Source organism: Hydra viridissima, unplaced genomic scaffold (assembly GCF_058129835.1).
Source record: "Hydra viridissima isolate aposymbiotic clone 2 unplaced genomic scaffold, HvirCarnegie_v1 scaffold_15, whole genome shotgun sequence".
Classification (NCBI taxonomy): domain Eukaryota; kingdom Metazoa; phylum Cnidaria; class Hydrozoa; order Anthoathecata; family Hydridae; genus Hydra; species Hydra viridissima.
This window is the reverse complement of record NW_028324314.1, coordinates 8397939-8410661: the sequence shown is the minus strand read 5'-3', so window position 1 is coordinate 8410661 and position 12723 is coordinate 8397939. Positions and strand designations below refer to the sequence as shown.

Sequence of the window (12723 nt, the reverse complement as noted above, 5' to 3'; positions counted from 1 at the left end):
ATTAATGCAGCAATTACGTATATTTAAAAAAAAAAAAAACAACTTCAAGTGTTAAACATTAAAGATTGAGCCCAATTTGTTACCCAAAACTTTTAGCACCAAAATCAGTTTTTTTTCGTTAACTTTATTTAAATGTAGTGTCGATGGAACTGATCTTACTGATTTCACTATTTGTAAATTTTGCAGTCTGGGTGTTTTATCCGGACAGGATTATTTCAGATACTTTACTATTTTCATCAGCAACTTTCAGATCAACATTGCTTTTTTCAACAACAGATGACACAACTCGCTTCCATGTTCTAATCCAAATTCTTTCTTTACCTTCAGTCTAAAGTGCAAACGTATCAAGCTCAGGTTTGAGTTTTTAAAGACATTCAAATTTTGTGTGTTTTCAAACACATTCAAACATCTCGTTTTTTTCTAAGTACATTTAACAGATAAAAAAATAGATACACACTTAAACATACACGTAAGCTTACACCTCCCCATAACTGTCAAAAAAGAAATCACAACGCAAAAAAAATTCAGATCATGATAAGTTTGATAACTTTCACACAATAATTTAAAACAATATTTTAAAATAGTCATTTATAGATTATCTTTTGATCTAAATTTTAATTACGCACAATAAACTTAAATATTATAAAATTGTTAACAAATTCAAATAAGCTTTTTGCTATCAATGCAACAATTTCACGTAGCAACATCGTAAGCAACATGTGTGATGTGCCCGTCAAAAACTAAAATGTAAATACATAAAATTGAAATAAGTAATTGATTACTTAATCAATTAATTAAACTACTCAATTTAAGAAGTTGACCAATTTGACCAAACAAATTACCAGGAACAATTTAAATTGACACAATGTCAATTTGCAAACTACGAATGCACAGTGAGACGCTTCCATACAAACAGGTGTCCAGAAATCAAATTTATTTTGAAAGTTAAAAGTTTTAGTGTTATTTTGAAATGTAGGGTAGACCGGGGCACGTTGGCCTGGTTTTTTTTCTTTGATTCCTAACTTTTTCGCATTTCGTGTTTTATTTTGTTTCTTTATGGGAGAAGATTGCTAAAACTATATACAATAAAAAAATGTATTATTGAAAGCTTATATAAGTTTGTGAATACTTTTAAAATGCTTTATTTAAGACGATGTAATCTCCTTAAATAAATAATCAAAATATCTTCGTTCTCATCTTCAATGTCATTTTCCTCATCTTTCTTGTTCGGTTTCTTTCTCTTAATTTGACAAGATTGAATCTTGTTGGTTTTAGAATAATTTGGATCACCTACTTTGGTAGAGAATAGTTTTTAAGTATGTGTTTTATTTTTTTTGGTTTAAAGCCTTTTCTTTTTTTTCTTTTGATGTCTTCTGTTCATGTTCTAAATCTTTTTTAACAAGGATATCTGTTAATATAACAGAAACTTGTTTCCAATATTTAGGCCTATTTATTCTCTGTTTCCTAGACATAGCTTTTTCAAAAGGCTTTACTTCTTCAGGATTTGGTAAAAGTTAAGGGTTAGGAGTGGCATCTGGTATTTTATTTAAATCTGGAAAATTTCCTTCCTTTGAAGTAGATACAGAGGCAATCGATCTATTGAGATTTGTTTGTTTGGATGTGTTCTAATCTGCAGTGGAGAAACCAACATCAGGATCTGGTCTATCTGATATAAAAGATGACAAAAAGTATTTTTCTGAAAAAATATCTCTGTTAAATGGATATACTCCCGTTACTTGGAAGCCACTCATTATGTTCCTTGGAGTTATAGCTTTAGGAAGTGCTGTTCTTACTCTACCTGATACATAATAGATAGTCATACGTATCACACGCATCACACTCAGAGTTAACAAACTTTTTAAAAGGACTGTAAACACTTCTATCTTATGGCTGTAGCTTATGGCTACAGTGTGCTGGAAAGGATAAAAGTGTGATCCCATTTTCTTTGTTGTCAAACAAAATAAGACAAGGACGGTTGTTTGAGCAACGTATGTGAGTGGCAAAATGTTTGACATATTTAAGAAAATTTTTCTCTGTCATCCAGCCTAAAGAATGGGCTGATCCATCACACACTATCAGTCCATTACGAATAAAGTGAGACTTAAAGTTAACTCTTGGAAAGATAAAATATGGGGGCACACTTTTGCCAATTGCATCAACCACCAAAGCCATGTTTGTGCTGGGTCAACCTACCCCATCGCCATGGTTAGAGTAAAAATTATTTTTTGTTAACTCATCAACAGATACTGTGTAATATTGTATGTTAAAGTAATCCTCAAACTTTAAGCTTCAAACAAGACACTTACCTATAGCACTACTGTCGAAGACTAGTGAACACAAATACATCAAACAAACTGTTAAAAATATACTTCAACTTATCCAAAATCGATAAAAACAGACAACACTGCCAATTGTGCTCAGATATGTAATACTTCTGAGGAATGAGGGGAGGAGTGCTGCCAACCTTCCCCTTGGTTCCGGATCCAAGCATGAAATGGTGACAATTAAAAGGCCTCCACAAGAATTAAGTTATTTAAATGTTTAATGTCACTCATTCATTTGGCTTGGCTCCACATATTGAACAATTTTGCTTTGATTTCGTATTGGTGATCTAAGTCAAGGCTTTCAATCAATCTAGGTCATTACAAAATCAAAAGCCACAAAAACCGACTTTTCATTTGGTAGTTCCATTAGAAGTGATCCCAACTCAGCCGTTTCCGCTTCTATTTCTGCTTAAATTCTTAAAACCGATTCTTTTGACTCTTTTATCTAATCTAACCGCACTGGACGAAAAACCAGACTGGATTTTGTAATCAAAGTCTTCGACCATTTTAATTATAGCGGGGTTGGCGTATGTGTTGTAAGAATGTATTTTGTTGTGTTACTTTTAATTTCATATCAACATAGGTATTTTTTATAAAATAGAATAATTAAACGTCATTTTTGTCTTTGTTTTTTGTTTTTGCAGTTTTCACTGGTGTTATTGAATTTAATGTTCTGAAAAACATCGTTGCTGTTCAGATGTAAATATCAAAGGTATGTTGAGTATTTTTTTAAATGTATTGGGCGCAGTTAAAAAACTAATTTTTTATATGTTTTAAAAATTTTATTGAAAAATATTATGTAAGACACCTAATTTTTTGTAGCAGAGTAAGTACCTAAGTTTAACATTTCCCGCAATATTATTGGAAGGTTATTGGAAGGGTGGGGGTGGGGTTGGCTCACAACAATTTTCTAATAAAATGAAATAGGCCATCATTACAACTAATTTCTTTAAAAACAAGAATGAATATCATCATAATAGCTTACTAACTTGAAAAAAAATATTCATATGATGTACCTGTGATTTGCTCAAATAATTCCTTAGCACATGATTATTATATTATTATGATTACAATATATACAACACTTTGCTGGCAAACATTCATCGGAAGAAATCGCAAAAAAGATTAGATAGCTTTATTAAAGACCTAAACTTGGGACCAAATGTGCGCATAACAATAACATGCGATGGTGGAGCAAACATCAAAAAATCCGGAAAGGATTGTGTTATAAATGATGCGTTCTGGTGTGTTGTTCATCAATTAAACTTGATAGTGCAAAGTACTGTACCGAAATTGAGTTGTGGAGAAATTTAAGTGATAAGATGACAGAGCTGGTTGGCTCCTTCAATAACTCTCACAAGTCAAAGGATTTACTTATTGCCGTAGCATCCCATGATGAAAGAGGTCGCTGATCATTACTGGTTGGAAATGCATGACAGATTTCCCAAATGTGGAGCTAAAGTTTTATAATACGCATATACAAACATATACATTAACAACGACAAAAATGAGTAAAACAAAGACTTTCTTGAAAACGCTATCACTGATATTTATACAAATTTTATATTTATTTTATTAAGTTGAGTGATTGTTTTCTGCTTTTCTTCCCCGCAAACTCTGCAATCACATCGCTGAAATCCAAAGTTTCTAATCATTTTGACTCAATAGTTAATCTTGCTTTATTACTTAAACGACTATGGACCATTGTTGATCGGTGCATGTTCTTAACTCTTTTAAGAGTAGAGAATGATCTCTCAGCCTCGCAATTTGTTATGGGAATAGTTAGAAACAAGCGATATGCTATATAAACATTTGGAAATACATCAATAATATCGGTTTCAACAATCCAATTTATAACATGCAGAGGAATCAATGTGTTTCCAGTCTTAGATTTATCTTTTTTATGCGAAAAAAAACTCGGAGGCTGCAACTTTAATAATGTTACAAATTGTTCTATTTCAAATATGAAACTATCTTCTAAATCATTTGAGTACACTTCTACAAATTTTTTCGTGCTAACTTGCAATTCCATGGTACTAATAGTTAACAGCTTCGATAGAAATCCAAATAACTTATTTACGTGGTTGTAACCATCACTTCTTATAGTTAATTGTGTCACAAGTTTGTCAATAATGACAAAAAATGTATTCACTCGAAACTTGTCGGATACGCTTAAAGAATCAACTTGGTTTTCTCCGTTGCTCAATTTTTTAATTAGCTTTCTTTTGTTCTTATCTGAATAGTCTTTTTCAATAAACGAGCTAAGATTTTTTGATTCATTCTCAAATCTTGTAAAGTCGTTTCGTAAGTTTTTTACAAAGTCAATTAGTGAAAGTAACATACTGCTTGCTGTATGCAAATCTAATTCAACTTTTTGAAGAAATTTGCTAACTGCATTAAACCTCTTAAGTATGTGATGCCAAAGTACAGCCATGAATGCAAACTCTAGCTTAGTGATCTTATTTAATAAATACAAAGCTTCATGACGAGTATCAGATTTTTCTTCTGTATCCTCAGCTATATGACATAGCGCTGCATGAATCCCATCAAAATTTTCTACTAAACTTTTTGAAGCATCTGACCTACATGACCATGGTGTATCTGATAGACGCTTGATTGTAGCATGATTTCCTTTCAATAAATCCCATCTATGTGTTAAAGCTACAAAAAATGAATACGAACTCTGGAGAACGCCAAAATACTTGATAGAATTGATGCACTCACTGACACTGCACTGCCCTACTAAATTTAAAGAATGTCCAGCGCAGGGGACTTAAAAAGCTAATTCACTCCGCTCTTTTAAACGTGCTTGTAATCCAGAATATTTACCAGACATATTGCTTGCATTATCGTATGCCTGTCCCCGACAATTGGTTATATCAATATCATATCTTTCTAGTAGATCTAGAATTTCGTAATCAAAGATTTACCATCGTGGCTTTAAATTTGTAGAAAACAAAAAAATCGTACAAGTTATTGAGAAGATTGGCTCACAAAAATTTACCAGTTTCATAAGCGACAACGCTCCTGTTATGAAATCAGCGTGGAGGATCATTGAGGAGAAATATCCACACATCTCGGCTTGCGGATGTGGAGCTCATGGAGTCAACTTGCTTGTGAAGGACATAGTTTCTACAACTGAGGCCACAAAAACAGTCATAGATGCAGAAAAAATCATCAATTATGTGAAAAATCATCACATCGTGAAAGCAAAGTTTGATGAAAGACGAATTGCAGCAAATATTTCTCTTTCATTGTCCATGCCTGTATCTACACGATGGTTTAGTTATTATAAATCAATGAGCAGTCTCCAGCTATCAAAATACGTTCTTATTAATTTGGTAGACGAAGAAAGTACATTACTGAAGGAAATTCAACCAAAGAATACATCTGCTGATGTTATGGCATTGATAAAATCTAACCCATTTTGGGACAGACTTTCTAAGCTTGTCAAAAGCATTGAATTTCCTTCCAACATGATCGGAAAGCTAGAAAGTGATGAAGCTCCATTGTCTTTCGTGTATGATCAGTGGCGTACCTAGGGTAAATAGCGCCCTGGGCAAACACCGATCTCGCGCCCCTCCTCCCCCACATAAACTTCAACTTTTTAATAAATGATGACAAACTTTTAATAAAACTTCATTATTCATTATAAATAAAGAATTTGTTTATGTAGCATATATTACAACTTTTTTTTTCTAGCTTTAATTGCTGCAAATTTCTTAATAACACTGTCAAAATCAATCTCTTCGGTATATTCTCGCTCTATGCTTAGCCTCTTTTGCGCCCCTTTTAGGTTGGTGCCCATGGCACGTGCCCTGCCTGCCCTACCCTAGATACGCCACTGTGTATGATTACTTTGGTCAAATGTACAATTCATATATGGACGATAAAGACATACAACAAAAAGTACAATCTCGCCTCGATTTTCTCTTTACACCAGGTATTGGAATTGCTTTCATATTAACGCCCAAAAATGCCGCAGAAGGTTTATATTTGAATGTAGATAAAACCGATTTTATCACTGCTACAGTTGAATTCGCCAAAAAGATCCAATCTGAAATTGCTGACACTGCTGAGGATGAGTTGATTGCTTTTATAGGAGAAATGGCTGCACTGCCTGAGAGAAGAAAGGAAACAATATTCAAGATGAACGCGCGAAATTATTGGAACATTATCGGTCGCGATAAATATCCTGCTCTTTACGAAATTGTTAAGCCTATTAACGAAATGATCTGCTCATCGGCTACAGCAGAAAGAGCTTGGTCGACCTTTCGATTTATTCACTCGCGACTAAGAAATCGTCTTACGAATGAGAGAGTTGAAAAGCTGGTATTCTTGTATACCAATAGCGTGCTGATGGACACAAATGACAAGACTGATTACATTCTTGAAGAAGGTGCAATTCTCAATGAAATTGAATGTCAAGAAATCACCGAATAGGCGCCAGCATTACATTTTTTTATTACTGTAAGAATCTTTGAAAACTCCTATTGTTACTAATCACTGAATTTATAATAAAGTTAAAATATTACTTAAAACATTTTATAACTTTAAAACTTTTTTTGTTGATTTAAAAAAATCGTCTGCAAAGCAGTAAATTTTGTCGGCGCCGACGTCTGCGCAGACGTCAGCGCAGACAAATTATACTTTCTGCGCATATCTGCGCAGATCTGCGCAGACAGTCCGAACCCTAAATTTTTTTTTTGTAGAAGTAGTTGCGCTCCTTCGTTGTCAAAGACCGGAAAAAATATATAACGCAGCGTTTTTGTCGACAGTTATTTTATTTTTGTGCTTTCGTTTTCAGACAATTTAGTAAATTTAACTTTGGCTCTTTTAAGTTAATAAAAGATTTAATTTTCAGAGTTAATAAAAAATTATTTACTTTGAATCGGGGCCCCTAAAATTGTGGGGCCCGGGGCTATAGCACCCCCCCTAGCACCCCCTTGATCCGCCATTGCACACTACAAAACAATTACACAAACGCAGACAAAAACACAGCCACAAGAAAACACCACAACTGGATATGTAAGAAGGTCTTCCAAAAGTTTGAAGGCCCAAACTTTTAGAAAAGTGCTAGATAACCCGCGGAAAACACTCGTTCAGAGCTTTCTCCAGCTCTGAACGAGTGTTTTCCGCAGCTGGAAATATCAGTGGTGACAGGAGAAAAAATCTGTCAGTATTTCAAGTTTATAATAATAATAAAAATATTATAGTATATGATATAACTACACCAAGAAAAAGAATCGGAAGAACATTGAATGAGCAGAAAATAGCCATCATATGAGGAGTTTAAAAATATATTTTAAGGAAATCTGTTATCTGACTATTTCTTAATAAAGTTATTTTTTATCAACAAAAACGTTTGGGTCGACAGTCTTATTTTTACTTCTTCATTCAACGAAAAAGTCAAACTGTTAAAAACTTTTAAACAGTTTCGTGTTTTTGCAGAAAAAACAAAACACCTCAATTTTTTGTTGTTTTTTTAAGCTTTCACTCTGTTTTTAAAGAGTTAAATTTTTTCAACAAGTAGAACATATTAAAATATTAGGGACGGCTACAGAGCGTCACTAAATTAGAGAATAATTTTTAAAAGAAAACCAAAAAAACATAAATCTTAAGCATTCATGGGGTCCTAACCAGGGCCAAAACTTATTTATATTACTATTATCATCGTAATTTTTCTTATCATTTTTGTTATTGTTATCAGCATGATTGCTCTTTTTATCATTTTTATTGCTAATATTATTTTTATTACTTTAATTATATCATTATCATCTTTATAATTTTTACTTTTCTTATTATTATTGTTCTCATTGTTTATATTATTATTATTATTATTATTATAATTATTAATATTATTGTTATTACCATAATTATTATTATTATTGTTGTTCTTGTAATTTATATTATTATTATTATTATTATTATTATTATTATTATTATTATTATTATTATTATTATTATTATTATTATTATTATTATTATTATTATTATTATTATTATTATTATTATTATTATTATTATTATTATTATTATTATTATTATTATTATTATTATTATTATTATTATTATTATTGTTATTATTATTATTGATTTTTTTTATTTTCATTACTATTCTTTTCATTTTTATTACTATCAAAAACTATCACTTGTTTATTGGTTCACTCACTCTACTTTTGTAAAGTCTTTTCTACTCATTCTGCTTACAAGGAAAAAAGTAGTAGCATGGGGACCCTGGCCATTCTAACTGTTCTTTTTGTTCATAACAGTTGCCTGTGAACTGTTTTGCGTTGGTGTCTAGTTGTTTTACGTTTCTAAAATATGAAAGAAAGTTGTTTATCACTTTGAGTAAGGTTGTTATGAAACTGTCAGCTTTTAAAAACTTGCCGTTTTGGTATTTCAGCCCTTCTGGTGCGCTCATTCCATACTTAAAATGCCATGAAAACGGATAAATATAATTCCACCACCTGTAGTAAACCTCTTGCTCTTCTCCAACAGCTTTCAAAATATCATCTTGCTTAAAAGGGAACAGTGCTTGCTTCAGCTCATATACTAGCCTACAAAGGTTTGATGATATGTCACAAACAAGGTAATCAGAGCTGCTAAGCAAATTTAAGTCTACCAATGTGCTTTCGATTATTTCTTTACAAAAATTTTTTTTAAAGTAGTCTCCCAAGCCAAGTGATAAGTAACTCTTGGGTAAGTTTAACGCCACAAACTTTGGAGCGAACTTTCTAATAGTATTTATAACAGAGATGTCGTCAGTAGCAATATAAACACGTTTGCGAGGTGCACGATTTCGATTAAAAAAACTTTTAGCTTCGTTTACAAACACAGTTTCGTTAACATATTTGGCTTCACCGCTAGTTAACTTATCACCATGTCGGATGTGGAAACCTACAACAGGTGGTTTGAAATTGATTTTTCGTTTTATACTTTTCAATGTTGTGATGAACTTAGTGTTAGGCCTCAGAAGTAAATATCCAAGGAATTGTGATGTAAACCATATCCAAGGAGTTTTTATTCCAAGATACAGCAAGTTTTTATTCAGTTCCTCTGGTAACGTACCAGGTATGTGTCTTGGATAAGGAGCCATTTGTTTCATTGTATTAAATTCAATGACCTGATGAGAATTGTCAATATCAAAGCCATTATTGAAGTAACATGAAGAGCTTTGAGCATTACATGCATTAGTTTTGTTAAAAAGATATTTATTTTTCAAATAGCCACACTTTTTAGATTCTGGTTTAACCCACTGAAACACGCCGTTAAAGTGACTATACTCATCCTGGTGAATAAAAAATGTTCTCCCCAATCCATAGGCAACTTGCATGCAAACGCCGTATCGGTGTACATTGGATCCGAATCCGGAAAAGTTTTCGACATTTCTACACAGCAAGACTTTCTTTTTTTCACAATCACCATGTTCTTGCAGGGTATGAATTTGTTGCCAGATAAGTTGATGTATTTCTTTTAAGGAATGGAATCTAGGCTGGTATATGGTTTTGTTAGGCTTGCTTCGGCAGTTTGGAGTTGGCTGAACTAATTTTGGATACGAAGTCCACTTAGCCGTGAAGTTAATGCATAAAATTGTTAAGCATGATAAAGCTAGAACTACCATGAACTTCTTTTTCATTTTGTTTTAATTCTAAAAGAAAATTGTTTATTGTTCAATATTTGCTACATTAATTACAATTTTAATGTCAATGCTACAAAAACATTCGATTAACTCTAAATGCTTTAACGAAATTCAAATGATTTTAAAAAACATACAAAGTTTTGAAAAGTACTGTAAGATTTTGTTAGTTTTAAAGTGGTTTTTTAAAAGTATTAAAGCTTAACAGTCAACATGGTTAATTGATTAATTGTTAAATTCTTTCTTTCTAGTTTTGATCTAAAAGAATCTCAAAAGTTTTGAAAAAAAGACTTACAAATACCAATGGCCAGCACGATCTCCAGATCTGATCCCAATCGAAAATATTTGGTCATGGATTTACAAGAAATTATCAAGAGAAAATGTGGAAAGAATTGCGCAATTGAAGTGTGCACTAAAAAAATTTGGAACAAAATTTTGAGGGAATTATGTATACATCTGATTGAATTTATGCCAAATCTATGCTGGTTTATAACAAAAAAAAAACTTTTAATGTTTTCCAAAAAATAGTTTACAAATAACCAATAGTGAGAAGCATAATTCATCCACGTGCTATTAATACAACTAAAAAAGAGTCGGCCTATATTATTTTTACTTTTTTGCTTTTAAAAGTACGGCAGAGAGTTTAGAAATGAATTTAAATAGAATAAAAATATATATGACTTTAAAAAAGGAATAAACTTTAGAGGATAATAAATATAGTGCAACTTACCAGATTCTAAACTATATACGCTATATATATCGCTGTATTTAAAATCTTCATTGTCTTTCGTAGTACTATGTATTAATTTCATAAAAGATAATTCCTACTTTAAGAACATATCCAAACCGATCTGGTATCTTAGGCTATTTAAATCAGTCTCAGTCAAATTTTGTTCGGTTTTAAACGAGTGTGATTTATGTAAAAGTGTGTTAAAGATTGATAAGATGCTCGCAACATTTTTCTTTAAAGGAACTTGAATATTTCAAGTCGTTTTCTGTTAGAATGTAACCAATAGTTTTTGACAAAGGTCGCTTAAAATATCTTATTATCAATATACTGAGTAAAGAATTTATAGGTAAAATATTTGTAAGTAAATAACGCAAATTAGTAAATAACTAATTTCAACTGTCGTTAAATAAACGTAAGGATAAAAAAAACAACAAAAAAAAAAAACAATAAATATTTGTAAAAACAACTATTTTTAAAAATAACAAATATTTTACCTATGAAATAGTATTATTTGTATTTTTCTTTATGCATTGTTTATTTAGATTTTTATCATGGTCTAGATTTTTTTAAATCTTTTGTCGAATAAGTTATTTATCAATGTTATTATAGTTTTGCTTTGTTTTATGTTTTTGTTATCTATTTACAATTTTTTTGTTTAAAAGTTGGTTTAGCTAACTTTGGACAGGTTTTCAGGTGATAAACAAAGTTCTATGACTAAAGAAATATATTTTGTAACAAAAGCTTTTTGAATTATGAACTAAAAGGTCGGAAAAATAAAAAGGGAAAGAGATAAAGTTGAACTTGAATATTGAGTTTTATTCTGTTTTACTACGTTGCCATTAAAAAAATAAAAAATTCTGAAGGAAGCATAACGTATTTTGCTCACTTTTTATTTAATTGCAAACAATAAATTTATTCTAAAGAAATGAATAAATGTAACAACAAATGTGTTTATAGAGAAGGTTACCTAGCAACCTTTTTTTTCTGCAACGTTTTCCACTTTTAAATTACAATTTAAAAGTGGAAAGCGTTGATGAGTTTAACTTTTATAATTTTAATTAAAAACCCTTTTATATTTACAAGGTGTTTATGCGAATCGAAACCGAACAACATTTTATATTTTTGTTCACCGAAACGTTTCACGTGGTTGAGACTTTCATTTTAATCGGTTAACTTTTAGTTTTATTCATTTTATTTTATAGTGAGCTTTAAGCTATAGTTTTAAGTGCATAATCTGTCTTACATACAATTACATATACAACTTAAACCTGTTGCTGTCAAAAAAAAATTATGTTTAAAATCTTACTTACTAATTTAATAAATAAAAAATTTTACAAACTGAAGCGATTTTCCATCACAACATACGTGTGCAGATTGTAGCAAAAAACGATTTTTGTATAACTTTAATAAGTAACAGCTGGGCAAAGTTCAGCAATTTACACAATGCATAAAAATTTCATTTAGATTTAGATTGATCTTGGTGTCTCAATGTGCTCACAGTTTTGGACTTTTTCCATCCGAATATTGCATTTCTTACTTTTTACCGGAGTGCGATGGTATCTGTAATGTTTTATCTAGTCTGATGTATCAACGATGAATCTAAGTTCATTATTCATGGATTTATCAAAATATCCAAACTGTTCGTGGTTTAAACATTTTAAAGCTTGATCAAAAAGTTCTCGACAACTGTTTTAAAGCTTTTTGCAGAATTTATTTTTTTAGCGCTTCTTAGCAAATATGTTTATTGGTTGCCAATTACGGCTGCAGAAGTCTATTTGATTTATTTGCGTCAACTTTTCGATCACTGACTTTGAAAAGTTCATCTGGTATTAAGGCCAATCGGAATTCATCATCCTAACCAACAGCATCATCTTTGCTAATCAAGAGAACACAGAAATAATATTTTGATTATTGCCATTAATTTTAAAAAACCTTCTTTTTATTCTTTGCAACCTTTCACAAACCTCTCCAGTAGAGTTGCTGTTGTTGGTTTTAACTAAATTTATTCAATTATCAGTAAAAAGACATGA

At 31.2% G+C, this 12723-nt stretch overlaps 3 protein-coding genes and 1 pseudogene across 3 annotated transcripts; 1 reads left to right on the top strand and 3 right to left on the bottom strand.

The window, feature by feature from the left end:
• Window positions 1-1377: 1377 nt before the first annotated feature.
• On the bottom strand, window positions 1378-2172 carry LOC149878502 (uncharacterized; annotated as a pseudogene).
• A 1803-nt stretch (window positions 2173-3975) lies between these two features.
• LOC145184291 (zinc finger MYM-type protein 1-like) lies at window positions 3976-5160 on the bottom strand. Its single transcript, XM_090072550.1, has 2 exons — window positions 5154-5160; window positions 3976-4985 (listed from the first exon to the last, which is right to left on the bottom strand). Exons 1-2 carry the CDS (start codon window positions 5158-5160, stop codon window positions 3976-3978), a joined length of 1017 nt encoding a protein of 338 aa, XP_089928676.1.
• Window positions 5161-5497: 337 nt separating this feature from the next.
• LOC149878501 (uncharacterized) lies at window positions 5498-6851 on the top strand. Its single transcript, XM_090073410.1, has 2 exons — window positions 5498-5844; window positions 6161-6851. The coding sequence occupies exons 1-2, from the start codon at window positions 5585-5587 to the stop codon at window positions 6765-6767; spliced, it is 867 nt and encodes a 288-aa protein (XP_089929536.1). The 5' UTR covers window positions 5498-5584; the 3' UTR covers window positions 6768-6851.
• Window positions 6852-8420: 1569 nt separating this feature from the next.
• On the bottom strand, window positions 8421-11287 carry LOC145188119 (alpha-(1,6)-fucosyltransferase-like). The gene is made up of 3 exons (XM_090072874.1): window positions 11188-11287; window positions 10259-10375; window positions 8421-9975 (listed from the first exon to the last, which is right to left on the bottom strand). Exon 3 carries the CDS (start codon window positions 9961-9963, stop codon window positions 8518-8520), a length of 1446 nt encoding a protein of 481 aa, XP_089929000.1. The 5' UTR covers window positions 9964-9975; window positions 10259-10375; window positions 11188-11287; the 3' UTR covers window positions 8421-8517.
• Between the last annotated feature and the right edge of the window lie 1436 nt (window positions 11288-12723).

Coding starts and splice junctions, on each gene's coding strand:
- LOC149878501 (XM_090073410.1), top strand. CDS start 5,585: ATGCCTGTATCTACACGATGGTTTAGTTATTATAAATCAATGAGCAGT. Junction 5,845..6,160: donor GAAGCTCCATTGTCTTTCGT/GTATGATCAGTG, acceptor GCCCTACCCTAG/ATACGCCACTGTGTATGATT.
- LOC145188119 (XM_090072874.1), bottom strand. CDS start 9,963: ATGAAAAAGAAGTTCATGGTAGTTCTAGCTTTATCATGCTTAACAATT.